General features: G+C 38.3%; 1 protein-coding gene across 1 annotated transcript in view; it reads left to right on the top strand.

Moving 5' to 3' along the window:
- slc15a4 (solute carrier family 15 member 4) overlaps positions 1–18,311 on the top strand; it is a 63,871-nt gene that overhangs the window by 36,507 nt on the left and 9,053 nt on the right. Inside the window, exons 6-7 of the mRNA XM_020511575.2 lie at positions 2,556–2,711; positions 10,709–10,867. Coding sequence (XP_020367164.1) covers positions 2,556–2,711; positions 10,709–10,867 — 315 coding nt within the window. The remainder of the gene's footprint in view (positions 1–2,555; positions 2,712–10,708; positions 10,868–18,311) is intronic.

The raw sequence follows: 18,311 nt of genomic DNA, 5'->3' as shown, positions 1-18,311 counted from the left end.
TAGGAGAGAGAATATTAATTACTGTGTGCCTGATTAAAAATTAAAATATATTTAAAAGGCCTCAGTAAAAACAATTTTTAATGTGGTGGTTTTGATGATGATGATAGACCAAACACTAGAATTATAATTTTTATAATTAACTGTTAGGGGGCATAATGTAGTATGCCTTTAACTCCAGATAGTGTGCTGTTTCGAAGTGAATGTCAGTTGTGAATGATCTCAAAACAAATACTATTCAGTAACAAAAGCTAGAATATTCCCATTGAAAGATCCTGTGAAGTGTGCATTTGTCCATCTTTTGTCACAACTAGTTTCAATCGGTAATTTGTCATCAGAAAATTGATTCTGTACCTCAAATAACCAGCAAGGGTTCAGTAAAATTATTCCATGTTGAATATTTTGGCCATTGATGCTATTTTGATAATCATGTTCAGAGTACTGGCATTTTGAAAATTGAGCAATATTATACATGAAAGTAATTAAATCGTCAATTTTTGAAGGTTTGAAGTGCATATTTTTAATTGGAGACCAGTCAGTGTTGCAGTGAAATAAGACTTTAGACTTTTTTCTGAAGAAGGGTCTAGGCCCGAAACATCAGCCTTTCTGCTCCTCTGATGTTGCTTGGCCTGCTGTGTTCATCCAGCTCTACACCTTGTTATCTCTTTAGTCTTGATGAATTCTTTGAAGTTAACCAAATAATACTCCTAAATTTGCGCCTAATTCACTCTGTATATTATGTTGATTGATTAAGATTTTCGAATGCAGTAACTGATCTCTTGGTCAGATTCAATAGTGGGGAAGTAGGGTGGTCTTTAAATAGAAAGTCTCAAACCATTTTTTTAAAAAAAAAACTACCCATCCTTCTAACAAGACAGTTTAAACCAACTCATCATTGTAGAACTGTGCAGTTAATTCATAGTTGCTTGACTGGTTTTGTCTTTCAGTTCCAAAGATTGATTTCTCACCATTTACTACTTGTGCCTTATACTATCCCTGACATGTTGAATTCTCAAACTGTTTTAGTTGTGGAAATTTAACTAAATGCTCTAGTTTGGCATGCTCCTGGGCAACAGTAAAATAGGGATACAAACCTAAGGTTCTCACTGTCTTCCAATAAAATAGCTTATTCTAAGAAATTGGGTAGTAACAAAATAAGAAATTAGCATCTGGAAAGATTTTTTTCCATATCAAGCAACTAGTTTTAGTTTTGGTTTTTCTGCATTTAAAAAGAAGAAATTGTACATTGCTCAATTATTTCATTTTTAACATTTGGAGATTTTGATGACTGGTATAACTAATACACTGTTTATCTGCACACTAACTATTAAATTCCAGTAACCACCCCCCCTCACCTCATTATAGTAGCTCCTCTCTAAGTTTCCTACATATCTAGCCTCTAGCAGGTAAATGCCTTAATTAAAACTGAACTATTCATGAAGACATTGTCATATCAGTAGCTAGTAATAATGGGTAATTTAAGGTTTACTTTTCACTTCTTTTTAAAATTAATTCACGAGATGAAGGCATTGTTGGCTAGGCCAGAATTTATTGCCCAGCATGCAGTTAAGAGTGAAGCACATTGTGGTCTGGAGTCATGTATAGACTAGACCAAGTAAGGGCCACAGTTTCCTTCCCTAAAGGACATTGCTGTTTTTCAGGAAAAATGCAGTTGATTCACTAATGATTTCATTTGAGTTTTTTTGTTTTTATTGAATTCAAATTCTACCATCTGCCATGTCAGGATTTGAACCTGACTTGGACTGAACATTACCTGGGTCTCTGGATTAATAGTCCAGCAATAACGCCTCTAGGCTGTTGCCTCACCTTAGTGTTTTGTTTAATGAAGATGAATTGGCAAAACTGCATTATGATTTAGCATTGGGAATTGAATTTTATATAGTCAGATGTAGATTTGTAAATTTAATGGTTTGCACGATGATGTGCACAAAGCAATAATTTTCAAAGAGAAATTTGAACTTCAATTTAATAGCTAAAAGAATGACATGAAAGTACTTCGCATTGTAAGTTGTTCACTGTGTCAAAAGACAAAAACTCTATTGACTAAAGGCTTGACTTGTGGACAGCTGATACTTTCTATCTTAGAATAGAGAGCCCACTTTCAAAAAATACACTGCACAGGTACATATTAAAGGACAGGTACTGTCCTGTAAGCATATATTCAATTCTTCCAGAAACAGCCAAAAATAATTCTTGGTTCTTGAGAGCTTACTATTCTTTTTCCAGCCTGTAACCCTCGAGCTGTACTTCACGGTGAGATTATTAAAGAATCCTCCCTCTAGAGCAAGCTAGGCAAATCCTTCTACTTTGCTGAAACTCAAGAAATTGGTTCTTGATTGAGCTGTTGCCCACCACCCCCCATTCTAGAAACGAAATTAAATCTGTAAAATATGTTTGTCTTGTTAGACATAAACCATTACATGAGAACGGAACCAAAAAAGCCTGAGAATTAGTGGGTTACATATTTTTTGATCACCAAATATTCTGTTTCACAATTTGTGTACATATCACTTCTTCTGTTTTGTTTTTCGCATCAGGAATTCTGGAAGATCAACGCTTGAATAGCCTACAAAATGGTACTATTGAGCAACAGATTGGGAATGTGTGGTACAATGCTGCACCATTATCAATATGGTGGCAAATTCCACAGTATATAATGATCGGGGTCAGTGAAATATTTGCAAGCATAGCAGGTAAGTATGGAGAACAAAGCTATTGGTCTTTAGATTATTCAAATAATTGTCACCTTGTACATCCTCAAGGATTTTGTGTACATAATTTTGCTGCTGAAAATAAATCAATATTCTTTTAACTGCAAGGCAAGAAAGCAACTAAATTCAGCTAATTTCATTTAGATGTGAAGATCAAGTATTGTGGATGTTTTATGAATGAGATTGAAAGACAAACTTGGAATTCATTTCTAGGTTGCCATGTGTATATATTTTAACATTGTTCAGGTTGGCCTCTTTGAATTTACGATATAACAAAATTGCACTTCAACCACTTGTACTCAGCAGGAAGCAAATGTTGCTACCAAGTTTTCATACTCCCAATTTTAGTTTCTATTCAAAATGCCATAACTTATACACACACGCACACACGTTGTCCTTGCCTACATAAGGACGGCTGGGAAAATGTAACTTGCCTATTCCAGAAAATGACAGATAGTGGTTGCACATGCTGCTTTTAAAATTTTGATTTGTTTTCTATGTTTCTACCTGTCTCGCTGTTGTCAAGAACAATATTTTTGTTGAGCATCACTGGCTAGGCCAGTATTTTATTGCTCATTCCTAACTGCCCTTGAAGGTAGTAGTGAGCTAACACCTTGAACTGCTGCAGTCTAAGGGGTGTAGATACACTTAGTGTTGTTAGAGAGTTCCAGGATTTTTGATCCAGCAACCGTGAAGGAATGGTAGCATAGTGCCAACTCGGCATGGTATGTGGTTTGGAGGGGAACTTGCAGGTGGTGGTGTTCCCATGCATCTGCTACTCTTGTTCTTCTGTGTCATATTGTGTTTTGAGTAAGTTATTTGTTACCTCTTTGGAACTTGACTAAATATTTTGTAAGTCACACCACGGCAATATTGTATTCATCTCTGACATTTCAACATTTAATTCTAGCTACACAAATCAAATACTTGATGCTTTTTGATGTATCACATTATTAATCAAGATGGAAGTTTAAAGTTGACTGACTTTTTTTTTGATGCAGAATGCACTGAAATTCTTTCAGGATCACGTTTTAGTTTGCCTTACATTTAGTTGTATTTATTTCATTTAATGAAGCTGCTAGGTAATGACTAAAAATTGATATCAATCGGGTGCAATTGATTTGTAAACCAATAAAACATTACTGAAACCAAGGTTAATATTGGGTATATGAAAACAGAAGTTGCTGGAACAGCTCAGCAGGTCTGGCAGCATCTCAAGAGAAATCGGTGTTAACATTTTGGGTCCAATGACCCTTCATCAGAACATTCTGTCTGTAGAGTACACATGGCCAAATCCTGGATGTTCACTCATCCCAGAGATGGTTTGATACATTTAGGATCTTGTGTGACATTTTATAGATATCCAGTGTCAAATAAGGTGGTCTTTGATACCTTGTAGTTGTAATTAAGTTTAGCAGTTTTTCCTTGGTTGTGTTAATATCTAACTTTTTTCAATATAATTGTCAGTAAATTACTTCAGTTAAGCACAAGTGATTTTTTTAAAAAAAAAATCAGTCTTCTCGAAGAAAATCTGTGGATCAAATGTGGACTGTCAAATATGCTGGCTTTACTACACTAAACTATATTTTGTGCATTCCACTGCATGTTTTATCTGTAAACATAACAAACCTTGCATTGTCTTTTGCCAGAATCATGGCATCAGGCAGATTAAAGAAACCCCCTTATCTTGTGGTTGAATTAGCTATCAACTACCATGTTAAAACAAAATGGTCATCGTGCAACTTCAAAATATAAAGACACGATATTCAACCAAGAGGTTCAACTTCATGAAACACTTAAAATTAATGTTCATTTGCCCTATACAAAGATTAGTTGCATAGGCTTGAAGCTAGCCATGAAGTTGTCAGTGAGGAGCATTATATTGCAGCCCAGAATACATAATAGGTAATTTAATAATCCACCCAGAATCCACCTAATTAATCATCTTCTCAGCCTCCAATGCCAGTATATCTCCTGAGATAGTAGGAACTGCAGATGCTGGAGACTTTTCAGAGATAGTAGAAACTTTTTCTGAAGAAGGGTCTAGGCCCGAAACGTCAGCCTTCCTGCTCCTCTGATGCTGCTTGGCCTGCTGTGTTCATCCAGCTCTGCACCTTGTTATCCCAGTATATCTCCTGTCTGGTAAAAGGATTAAGATTGTTCATTGAATTCCAAAGTGTGGTCTAACTAGTACCTTGTAGTTTTAGCAAAGTCTGTGTATTTTCATACTTCATTTCCTTTTGGAAATATTGGCCAGTATTCCATATGCCTTCCCTATAATAGTGATTGTAATGAGGTCAGCCAGGTGGACCTCAGAATGAGTTCCCAGATTGGGGCTGGTCCGATCAGGGAGCTCCAGCTGACAGATAAGAACAAGAATGTCATACATCCTGTGCGCTCAGAGAGCTGGAACAGTATCAAGGACTCTCCACGTGTAAATAAAGGATGACTTGTTGACAGGAAACCGGCCTCTGTGGAGTTATTTCACCTATTATTTATTGAACTTGGATGCTGACTTCTTGTGATTCGTGCATGAGGGCCCTCAAGTCCCTCTGCGGCTTTCTGTAGTCTTTTCCTATTTTAAATAATGTTTAGCTCTTCCTGCCATAGTGCATAACCTTGCATTTTAAAGTGGTTGTCTGAGATTAGGTGTTGGTGGGGATTAATTAGGTAAAAGGTGTTACCACTTCAGGCAGCAATTACAATCTGTTGATCTTTGGGTTTAGTGAGACAGGCCAAGGAGCAGGAAGGCAACCTGCTGCCAGGAGGCAAGGTGGAACTTTAAAATGGGTCAATGAAGTTGACAGCCATTCATTTAACCCACTTAGCAGGTTTTACTATGCGTTTTCCAGCAGCTGAAATAAGGTGAGGGCTGGAACAACATGTCTTTGCATCACTCCTTGTGGGGCAAGAAAGCTCCCAGGTTTCTTGATCATTGGAACCCTCCACCTTGGGGTCATGGATCCAATCTACCTGGTCCTGTTGTGTGTCTCCTAATCAAATGGATGCTAATAAGGCAAACATTCAGGTGGCAAACCTGTTAGTGAAATACTCACACTGTGGAATTAAAACTCTGCATCAAAACTCAAGAACCACAGTCCAATTGGGTAACTCCAATTTCTAGGCTTCTGTCAAACTCCATCGGTCCTATCCGCATCACACCCCTCAGTAAATATTGGGCTTGTGTCAGATGGGGCACTCAACTGGTTTTCATCTGTTGATGTTAGAAATAGTTGCCTTGCAAAACCCAATACCTAGATGAACACTCCACACCTTCAATAATATTTTTTATATCCTTGTATAGTATATAAGCTACTTTTTTATTTGCAAGAATCTAGGAGTCTTTCCTACAGCCATAGGAGACTGTGTGCCAGTGCTCATCTGGCACTCTCTTCCTTCATGGAACATCCTCGGGTTGGTGATCATGGCTTAGGCAATGATATCACTGAGGGCATAGGCCCTTCAAACTGCCCCCATTGGTCTGGTTATTCTGTACCATACTGTAGTCATCTAGTGAACTGCGGTAACCTGCAGCTTATCTGGCATTAGTTCTGTAAAAAGGAAAAGCGTAACAGGCATTGAGAAGATAATTTTTAGGGAAATCTGGAAATTCTTGAGATATGCTTTCCTGCCATAAAGTAGGCAGTAGATTTGCCCATGCCAAACACCACCAGACCCTTGCATAATGGTGTAAATGGGAATTGAGGTAGAAATGAGTTCCACTCCATTTTCAGGTTCTCAAATCAGATCCAAACTAATGATGTTTTGTTCCAATTTAAAATTTGGTGCTCTTAATCTTTTAAAAAAACATTAAGATCTAACTTTACAGTGTTGCGTTGAAAAGCTGGTATTGGTTTTGAATATATTTGTTTACATTCACCTGCAGTTCCAAAAAAAATCGTTAATATTCAATTACTGCATTTTGGTTTTATTAGTGTAATATATAAAATTGAAGAACAGTAATTAGCTGAATATTATATGTGGAACTGGAAATTGTTGCCTTAGTTGTTTTACCATGTTATACATCTTAATAGTACTTGAATTTCGTACACTAAGCAATTTAAATTTTGTGACACTATATTGTATTTCTTTCCCATTATACAGTAGCAAATTATGAAAGATAGGATAGAAAGTAATTTTTCAAATTAATGTGGGGGGTTAGAAATGGTGACAGATGGAGTTTAAAATAGAAAATTGAGAAGTCATCCATTCTGAACCTAAAAGACAAATCTGTTCCCTCTAATAGAACAGTCCAAAGCAAGAGCACATAACCTTAAAATTAATACCATTGTCATTTAGGGATTGACGAAAGCACTTCTTCCACATTTCCACTATTCAATTACGTAAATCTGGAAAACCCATTGAGGCCGGATCAATTGAAAATGTCACTAGCCAATTCCAACTGAACATGTTCCAGGAAACATTGGCAGAAGAGACTTCACAGAAGACTGGTGACAGAGTGTGACTGGGTTCTCATGGAAAATGCATCCTAGAGACTGGCTTGGGAAGCAAGAGTTAATGTAGGGATTCACTGATTCTCTGGGAATTCAAAATCCCTACTTTGAACATATTTGAGCGGTGAGACAACGAAGGTCAAAGCTCTGTGCCCTATTTCCAATCACAGTTGTTAGAAGAAATAATGCAGGAATATTTTCAGCAAACCCATAAAAACAAATTATTTGCATGGCATTGGAGCAGAATGTGGGACTTTATTCCTCACTGGTGCAATCAGTAAGTTCTACAGGGACAACCCCTTGCTGGCCCAGGCTTGTTGACTCCTCTGAACACATTCGCTTTAATTGGCAAATGGAACAAGTTTGCTGTGAAGGCATATCATGCTTCAAGCTTAGAGGGTGAAAGAAAGCTTTAGTCACTTTGTGCAAAAATGGAAATTTTTTTTCTCTCTCCATCTGTTTTTAATGGAATGATTTGACTTCTTACTTGTATTCATTGCCGTTACGTGAGCATTATTGCTCATGTTTGGTTACTCAATGAAATTCAAAGTACACCAATCTCATTGCAGCCTGCCAAAATCCCAGCCAATTGCACTCATTTTGGCTCTTGCTTTGGTTTAAGAAGGCCTAAATTTAAATAGGTGAAACTGAGCTTGATGCTTTGCAAATCAGTGACCCCACCATGTTGTAACGGGAGTTGGAATTTCTTTCCCCTTGTTTGCTGATAATGAGTCAAGGGACTGATTTGTTAAAATCCTCACTTTAAAATGTCTTCAAATGCCTTCTTTGTCTTTGAGAGATTTGATGCTAATTCTAATGAACTCCTAGATGTTGAGTGAGTTGGCAATGCTAACGTGCGTTGTCCATTTTTCCATTTGAATAATAGTCTGCCCTTTTTTTGAATTTTTTTTCATCCGAAGTGCATGACCTCCAGTTTTCCTACGTTAGAATCCTTCTACCAAATTGTTGCCCACTCACCTGACCTATCTATATCCCCATATAGATTCCTTGTGGCCAGATTGCAACATACCTTCCCACTTATTTTTGAATCGTCAGCAAATTTGGATACTTGACAATCTGCCCCCTTCTCCAAATCATTGATATAGATAATAAATAGTGGTCCTATGACTGATCCTTGTAATACTCCACTAGTTACATCTTTCCAACCTGAAAAAGATTCATTAATCCCGACTCTGTCTTTTATCTATTAACCGACCCTCAATCCATACCAATGTATTACCGTCAATACTGTGAGCCCATATTCTGTGCATGAGTTTTTTTTCATGCGGGACCTCATCGAATGTTGTCTAGAGATCCAAACACACTACATCCATTCGTTCTTTTTTATCAACTCTGATTGTTATATCCTAAAGGAACTCCAGCAAATTTTGTCAATCACAACTTCCCTTTCACAAAGTTATATTGACTCTATTTGTTTGCATTAAGCTTTTCTTAAAATGTCTTGCTATTCCCTCCTTTATAATGGACTTTTACATTTTCCCTTTGGCAGATGCTAAGTTAACTAGCTGATTAGTTTCCTACTTTGTGTCTGTCTCCCTCTTTAAGAGATATCGTATTGACTGTTTTCCAATCTGCTGGAACTCTCCCAGAATCCAGAGAGTTGTATCAACCAATACCACCTCCAATGTCTACAGCCATTCCATTTAGAACCCTTCGATATAGGCCATCAGGTTCTAGCAACTTGTCTGCCTTCAGCCCTTAGTTGTCAAATACTTTGTCCCTTATGGAAAAGATTGTGTTACAGGACCTTTTTGCTTTCTGATATTTTTTGGGATGTTTACAGTGTTCTCCACTGTGAAGACCAATGCAATATATTGGTTTAAAGTATCTGTCACTTCCCTGTTCCCTAATATCAATTCCTGTGTTGCATTGTCCAAGGGTCCCTTCGTTGTGTTACCTACTTTCTTTTTGTATACAATTGCTAGAAACTGATGGCCTATATCCAAGGGTTCTAAATGGAATGGCTGTAGACAGTTTACTCCCATAATCAATTTTCTCCCTTTTTTAATTAGGTTTTTCGTCATTTGTTGCTAGTTCGTAAAACTTTGCCAATCCTCTGTCTATCACTAGTTTTCACTGCTTATTTGCCTTAATTTTCGATGACATACTCTTCCTGACTGCCTTTGCCTTTGTGAACCGCAGGTGGTTCATCCTTCTCATAGAGGTCTTTTTTTTTTTGCTTGGAATAAACTTTGCTCAGGGCTATGAAATACTTCCACTGCTCGTTGACTGAACTTCCACTTAGACAATTTTCTCAGGCAACGCATTCTTTACACCTCTGTCATTGCTCTTATTTAAGTTGAAGACACTGATTTGAGACCCAAATTGCTCTCGCTCAAACTGAATTTGAAAGTATACTATATTGTGATCTCTGTCCTGCAGAGAATCCTTAACTGAGATCTTTCTCTCTCATTAATGCTATCTCATTGCACAAAGTTAGTCTGTTCCCAGGTGGGTTATGCAGTATGATTCTCTAAGAAATAATCCCTAATGCACTCTACAAAGTTGCCTTCTAAGTTACCCTGTCCATCTGATTTGTCCAGTCAATATGCAGATTAAAATCACCCAGGACAACTGGAGTGCCCTCCTTGTGTGCTTCCATTTGTTAGCTGCCATCTCTGCCACCTCCAGCGGGATGCTGCCGCCAGGGGGACGTTCCCCTCCCCTCCTTTGTCAGGCTTACAAGGGACTATTCCATCTGGGTCATTTTGGTCCACTCTTCCTCCCATTCCAATCTCTACTCTCACCTCCACGGCACTTTCCCATTGCAATCGCAGATGGTGTAGCACCTGCCTGTTTACCTCCTCCCTCTTTACTCTCCAAGACACACCTTCCAGGTGAAGCAGTGATTTACCTGCTCTTCGCTTAATCTAGTCTACTATATTTGGCTTTACACTGGGGAGACGAAATGCAGACAAGGCAGCATCTTTGCAGAACACCTACATTGTGTCTGCAAAAATGACCCTGAGCTTCCTGCTGCCTGCCACTTCAACAGGCCAGATGTTCCCTGGCAACATCTGACTCAGGGTTGCTGCAGTGTTCCAACGAATCAAGCCTGAGCTGGAAGAACAGCATCTCATTTTCTGCTTGCGAACCCTGCAGCCTTCAGGACTCGCTATCTAGTTTGACACTGCTGTCTAATTATGCTATCTGCTATTAAACCCATGTGGTCCAAGACCATGACTCTTGAAAGTCTTGTGTTGCTTCTTGCCTGGTAAGGTTGAGGTATGGTTTGTACCTGCACTTCAATTTTGACTTAATGAAGCAAACATTAAAAATTGTGTGTTTGCACAGATATTAAGCAGATTCAGTTCTAAGAATATATTTCAGAATTATAATGTAATTATAATTTTTTGTTTTGTGGATGTGAAAGAAGATGTGCTGCTTACATTTCCATTCAAAGCTGGAAAGCCATTTCAGTAGACCAAAGTTGAATTGTTATCCAACTCCTCATTCTTTGATATTACACCTAAAAAATGTGCTTTCCATTTTGTGGCTTTTCAGGTCTGGAGTTTGCTTACTCAGCTGCCCCCAAGTCTATGCAAAGTGCTATCATGGGCCTGTTCTTTTTCTTTACTGGAGTTGGTTCCTTTGTTGGGTCAGGACTTCTAGCCCTCGTTTCTGTTGATTCAATTGGTTGGATGAACTGCAAGAGTGATTTTGGTGAGTAAACATCTTTTGATGCCAATAGATTAGAAGTCTCAAATATAGTACTTAACCAAATGAAAACAACTTCTTCCAATTTTCGTGTTTGCTATTCTAATCCAAGCATACATGCCTCCAGCATAATTAATTCGTTTTCGTACATGGAACATTGTATTATTTAAAAACATTTTCATTCAACTGAGTTAAGGTCAAAATATAGTTTAATTTACCTTGCCCTAATTGTTGGATTGTCAAGTCAGTGCCTATTTCCTTAACAGGTTGAATTGCATTATTTTCTTGAAATTGATTCAGGGTAACTAGCCTGTTCATAATGCTATTAAATTGTAAGCAGAAAGATATTGGTTACTTTGATCTATAAACTCTGTTATTATTTTTCTTTTTTATTTAAAGAAAGGTTAGCAACGATGTAAGGTTGTATGAAATCCAGTAAATAGGTTACTTCAAATAGAGTATAAATCTGTCCAAAGGCTGAGCACAGTGTTGTTAAAATGTTGTTAAAATTGCCTTGAGGGGTAAAAGGTCATTGTACAAAAATATGCCGTTGGAAAAACTACATCTAAGTTACAGAAACAATCAGATACATTAGCCCTACTAACCATTCACATTTTATGACGTATTACTGAAATGCTGCATTACAATATACAAATTCTCCCTTGTATATTTGGTGAGGAAAGTGTTCCTTACTGATCTGCAAAATCCCATCTGACAGTAACTCAATACTTCTGTAGTTGAATTAATTGAAAGACTGCAATTTAATTTTCCGTGCTTTCAGTGTACATGTTCAAGGGGAGAAAGAAATCTGGAAGAAAATATGAATCTACTGGCAACCATATAACCATTGTTACCGATCCCTCTTGAGTAGTGAATAAAATTGTTTAAAAGCTTAATCATAGGCATTTCACTTTCAGTGTACACTAACTACAATTACATGACTACATTTATACAAAAGTAGCCCCAAGATTAGTTTTCCAAAGCAATGGGAGAGTTCTTAAAAATATACTAACTGTACATCTAGTTAACAACATGTATAATAGAGCAGTAAAGTATAACTATTTTGTTTTTTCAATATGAAAATAATTTGGTGTAGGTAGCCCGAAATGCCATTGGGAGAGTTCCAGCATTTTGACCTAGTGACACTGAAAGAACAGTGGTATTTCCAAGTTGGGATGGTGACTGGCTTGGAGGGGAACATGCAGGTTGTAGTGTTCCCATATAACTTTTAAATGGCAGTGCTTATGGTTTGAAAAGTGCTATCTAAGGAGCCTTGGTGCATTTCTACAGTACATCTTGTAGATAGTAAACACTGCTGCTAGTGAGCCTCAGTGATGGAGGGAATGTTTGTGGATGTGTATTGATCAAGCAGGCTGCTTAACCAGGCAAGTTGGAAATACTTCATCGCACTCCTGACTTGTGCCTTGTTGATGGCAGACAGATTTTGAGTAGTCAGGAGATGAGTTATTTGCTGCAGGATTCCCAGCCTCCAACCTGCTCTTGTAGAATCTATAATACTGGTCCAGTTTGGTTTCTAGTCAATGGTAATCTCCTGATTTCTGTTAGTGGGGGATTCGGTGATGATTATGCTATTGAATGTCAAGGGATGATGGTTAGATTCTCTTTTGTTGGAGATGGTCATCGCTTTGCAGTTTTGTGGTGCAAATTATTTGCCACCTGTCAGCTCGTACCTGGATATTGTACAGGTCTTGCTGCATTTAGACACGAACTGCTTCAGTATCTGACAAGTAGTAAATGGCTCCGAACATTGTGCGTTCATTGGGGCGCATCCTCTGACCTGATTTCTGATGGAGAGAAGATCATTTGAAGCAGATAAAGCTGCTTGGACCTCAGACACTCCCTTGAGGAACTCCCAGCAGGTGTGTCCTGGAGCTGAGATGATTAAGCTCCAAAACCACAACTATCTTTGTGCCAGGTATGAATCTAACCAGCTGGGAGTTCTCCCCTAATTCCCATTGACTCTAGTTTTGCTAGAGCTCTTTGATACCAAATCCAGTCAGATGCAGCCTTGATGTCAAGGATAGTCACTCATCTAACCTCTGGAATTCAGATTTTTTGTCTGTGTTTGGATTAAGGCTGCAACAAGGCCAGGAGCTGAGTGGCCCTGATAGAACCCAACTGTGTGTTTGAGAAGGTAATTGCTAAGCACATGCTGCTTGATGGCACCTTCCATCACTTTTTACTGATGTTTGAGAGTAAACTGAGCAATAATTGACTACATTGGATTTGTCCAGCTTTTTGTGTACGGTACATACCTGGGCAACTTTCCACATTATTGGATAGTTGCCACTGTTGTAGCTGAATTGGACCAGCTTGTCTCCGGGTGCAGCTAATTCTGGAGCATGTCTTCAAGGATAGTGCCAGAATATTGTCAGGGCCTATAGCCTTTGTAGTATCCAATGCCTTAAGACGTTTCTTGAAATCATGTGGAGTGAATCAAATCAGCTGAATTTCTCCTGAAATATTCTCGTTTAAAAATAAATGAGGATGATCTCTAATGCTGAACTGAAATGTTTAATGCGCACTGAAGTTAGTGACAGTTTAACTGAGGGTTTTGTGCATTCTAAATCCATGAATGACTTGGCTTTTACCATATGACCATAAGATTTAGAATGAGGCTCAGACAGACCTGGAATCTATGGAGCAATATGATTAATATTCATTAAAATGAAAGCCTATGGGAGAATGTCTTGATATTCCAGTTTGGAAAGACAAAATTTATTAAATAGTTTAGGATGAATTCTGGAAACGGGTATCTTGAACTTCAACTGAAGTGTGGTGTTTTGCCAAAAGTGCTACTGGTAAAGTTTAGTCTACGCATTATGGCTGAATTTATAGCTGATTTTCTGAAAATGTTTGATTCAACCAGTTTCAGTAGCATATAGATCTTTGGGTAACTGAACCAAGAGGTGACAGATTCAAAGGCCTGGATTTCCCTTATTCCGTAGTGGTGAACACAGAAGTTCAGCACTATAGAGGGACTCATCAGCACTACGCTGTCAGGTGAATTCACTTACACTGAAATCCAGAGGTTGTGGTGTGCACAAATGGTGTGATAGCCCTATCTTTCCTGTGCTTGAAGCAGTTGGAATCATTAGTTTGAAAATTTGGCCTGTTTGCCCTCCACTTGCACAAGTTGTTTCTGTGCAAGGTGATAATACTAATCACAGTTATAAATTGAGGGGTCAGCCCTCCAAGTGTTTGTTTACTTTGACGAGGTAAGCAGATGGTAGTTACGGTTGTTAATTGAGAACAGGAATGTTTCAGGAGCTGGATGGGGTGGTAGAACAGGGGTTTGTGCCATGGGAGATGGAGAGGAAACAGAAATCATGGATGCTCTGGGGAAGGAGTGTTTGGAAGACATGAAGTTTGCATTTATTCTCTTTGGCCTGGACTTTATTCGTGGCGACTGACAGCCACATTTGCCACTGAGTGGAATGTCCAAGTCAAAATCAGTTAGCATGAAATCATGAGTTATGGGAGCAAGGAACAAATGAAAGAGTATATATTAAGTTCACTGATGAGGTAGCATGTACACTCAAGCATTTTAGCCAAAAAAGAAACAACATATTTTCATATTTTGTTTCACATCTGTTGGACATCTCAAAACCTTTCACAGGCAGTTAACTGCCATATTGTACAAAAAGGAGTGAGATAAATAATCATTTAATTGGTTTTGGTGAAGTCTATTGAAGGATGAATGCTGACCAGAACAACTGTGAGGACGACTTCTTTTTGAATCGTGTCTTCTGATCCTTTACGTTCACCTGAATGGGCAGACACTGTTCCTGTTTAGCATTTCCTATGAAAGACAGCACTTTCGACCATGTAGCTTTCCCTTAGTGCTGCACTGGAGTTGAAGCTGAAATTATGCTCCAGTATCTGAAATAGGGCTTGAAGTTGTGACTTTCTGACTCCCAAGCCAAAAATCCTACCACTTAGTCAAGATGCTTTTGTAAGCATCAGCAAACAAGTGAAGTAAAGTACTGAAACAAAAACAGAAAAGGTGTGAAATAGCCAATAGGTCACTACTATCTATAGGCAGTCAAGATACAAATCTGAAGAGATTATGTAATTGTGTGCGTATAAGGATCGAGATAGTATTACCATGACAGTGTACAGTCTCCATCAGTTGTCTGGAAAGCTAGCGTTTCAGGTCGGGAATCTGAAGAAGGGTCCCGAGCCGAAACGTCAGCTTACTTGATCCTCTGATGCTGCCTGACCTGCTGTGTTCCTCCAACTTCACTGTGGTATCTCTGACTCTAGCATCGGCAGTTCTTACTATCTCCATCAGTTGTCTTCTCCTTTTGCTCCTGCATTGTCAAATTGGGAGTTTCCGATTTGATGTGTAGCTTTGTAAAACTCTTAGTCTTACCCCAATTGGCTATATGCTTATTACATTTGCCAGGCTGAAATCTCTGTTTGTACCTTTCTCCAGTCAACTTCTCACCAGTTTCTGGACTTCATCCTATGTGAAATTAAATTTACCTAAAACTCCTTTATCTACATATTATTTCTCTCTCATTTCACTTAGACTGGAAATAGATTAGACAGCTGTATAATAATTTGTGGTGAAAATATTCAGTAGCTTATGCATAAGAAATGTTGGAATGCTTGAGGGTGTCTGCCAATATTAGAAAACAAAGACAGCTGAAATAACAAACTAGATTTAGATAAAGCCTATACTGGAATGAAGAAAAGTAACTATTCCATTTCAATATCATTTATCCGGCAGTGGTTCCTTCAAAAACTGAGTACACAATCTTTTTTAATTCCCATTCCAAAAAGATTCATACTATAAGCATTTCTTTTTTGTACATCTGTAGTACTTGGTTGGTAACGAAGAAGTTTATTGCAGTATTCTGCTTGCAGGCAAATTATTTCATTGTTATTATACCGTTTTGCAATTGAATCACTCAACAACTGACTTGACTTGCAGCTTATAATTTTTTAATAAGCCAGCAACTTTTTTCCCTGTTTTTCAAGTCTACTAATGTTCATCATTAGCGAGTTATATTGACAGGTTATTTATACAATAGTTGAATCACAGATGGAAAAGAACTGTACCAGTGTTTTAATATTTTAGAGCATTTGAAAAAGAGTTCTGAAGAAGGGTCATTGGACCCGAAGCGTTTACCCTGCTTTGTCTTTAGATGTTGCCAGACCTGCTGAGCTTTTCCAGCAATTTCTATTTTTGTTTGTGACCTGTTGTCTTAATTCATTATGACAGGATTTGAATTTTGAGTTAAGGTATTCTATTTAATGCTTTATTGGTTAATTTGACTTTATTTGCTCTTGTTTTGGATGTGATGATATTGCTTAACTTCTAAGTAATGTAAGCAAAATAACTCTCATTTTAGATTTCCAATATCAAAGTGGAAAATGCTGGGAATACTGAGTTGGTCTGGCAGCATCTGTGGAGAATGTAACACTTAGTGTTTCTAGGCAATGATTTTTCATCAAAACTGGAAGAAGTTTAAAAACATACGCCAAATTTGTCCTTTTTTAAAAATGTTTTAACTTTAATGCTTTAATCCAGCATTGGTCAGTTATTTCAGGCATCAGGAGTTTTGTTTGTGTTATGTTGCGACCGGTGTGATACAGTATTCCTACTGGTTGTCTGCCTTCCAGTTTGCAGCTTGCGTCCGTAATTCAAGAATTCAAAGCCACTCTTGTTCTACAAATTGCTTCCTGCCTCCCACTACTCACCTAAAAGCCCTCTTGACAGTGAGGATTTGAGAGAGGAAAGCAGCAAGCAGGAGGGTCATGGAGCAAGGCTGGTGGTAAGCAGAAAGGTCAGGAAGCAGGAGAGGGAGTGAATTGTAGTGTGGTGCAGGAGCGATGGTGAGCTGGAATTAAGTGGGAAGAGTCGTATATTTTCTTCATTTTAAATTTATGTTAACCTATTCTGTTTACACATGCAGTAATCTAGAAATATACAGGATTCAAAATTTTTTTTTATATATGGAAAGGTCCTATTTAACCTAGCATTGGAGTGCTCAGACATTCCAAGTTGTAGCGGCTGAGAATTGAGCATCTCTTAAGCAATTGACTCCTTGAATGTAGTTAGCCACAACATTATGATCCTTGAATAGTGATTTGATTGCTACTTTACTTCACTTCTTCAATGCGGAAAATTGAGGTTCACGATTGTGTGTTCAGGCCAAGCCCTCACGTCATTCCACACTCGCCTTGCTGGGGAGAGCATGGAATCGGTAATGATTCTACACATTTCTGGAGTGAAAGGTTTATTCTGTCAGCTTCTCTTAGGAGCATACTGCCTTTCAAGGCTTAGATGTACAATGGGAAGGTCAACTATTTACGGTCCCACATGGCCCTTTGGTCTGCTGAGAAAAGCTGCATCAAGTCACGGGTTAAACACTGTCCTAGAAGATGCTGTACAAGATGTACAGCAGAAATTTACCAAGACCCCTTAGGCACCATCTTCCAAACCAATGATTACTGCCACCCAGAAGGGCAAAGGCACCAAATACACAGGGATCAATCCACTCACCATCCTGACTTCAAAACAAAGCAGCGTGTGTTTGATGTCCCCGGGTCAAAATGCTGGGACTCTGTTACTCCTAGCACTGTGGGTGTTCTTACATCACATGGACTGCAGTGTTCAAAAAAGGCTGCACAGCACCACCTTCTCAAGGGTAGTTAGGAATTGGCTACAAATGATCAACCAGCCAGTGAAGTGTGAATCACTTAATTCAAGGTCTTGGAGAGAAAATGGAAATAATTTCTCATGTCATTTCATGTTGCTTTCTTTTGATTCTCTCTGTATTTTCCTAACTTTCTCTCAACTGTTCACACCACACCTCGGAGAATTTCACCCAAAGTCTAACACGCATGTTTGGTGTTGCATATGAAAAGACAAAATATTTAAGGTTTTGCAATTTAAATTGTTTTGTTGGTGAGTAGAACTTTTAGCCATCACTAAACTTGGGCTGATGTAATTTGGGTAATTGGTTCTTCCAAAAGCCACATGTCTCTGCCTACCCAGAGGTAATTGCACTTATTGATAGATATGCCTGGCCTTGAATTTCTCTCTGCTGCTTTGCATCTAAATTTATTGTCTGACATATTTTATTCCAAGAAGTTAGAGTACAAAATTAAATGCAGTCCCTGCTAACTTGCTTGCTTATACTTTGTAATAGAGAGATTTCACTACAAGTTGAAATATACTAATTCAGAAAAGAGGCTACTGCCAATCATTATTGTCATATCTTAATCAGTTGCCCTTTATGGATACTAGGATGCATTCATTTGCCTTGCTGTATTTGAAATCCGTGCCCTCATGAAGTTAATTGAACAGCAACATGTGTGGTTATTTGAGGTAGCCCTCGCAATGTACCAGCAATTTGAGATCTCCTAAAAAGGATGTTTTTATATTATAATACATGGGATGTGGGCATGCTGGGCC

The sequence above is a fragment of the Rhincodon typus genome, chromosome 24, assembly GCF_021869965.1.
Source record: "Rhincodon typus isolate 14 chromosome 24, sRhiTyp1.1, whole genome shotgun sequence".
Classification (NCBI taxonomy): Eukaryota; Metazoa; Chordata; class Chondrichthyes; order Orectolobiformes; family Rhincodontidae; genus Rhincodon; species Rhincodon typus.
Note: the sequence above shows the minus strand (reverse complement) of the source record. Positions and strands in the feature narration are given on the sequence as shown.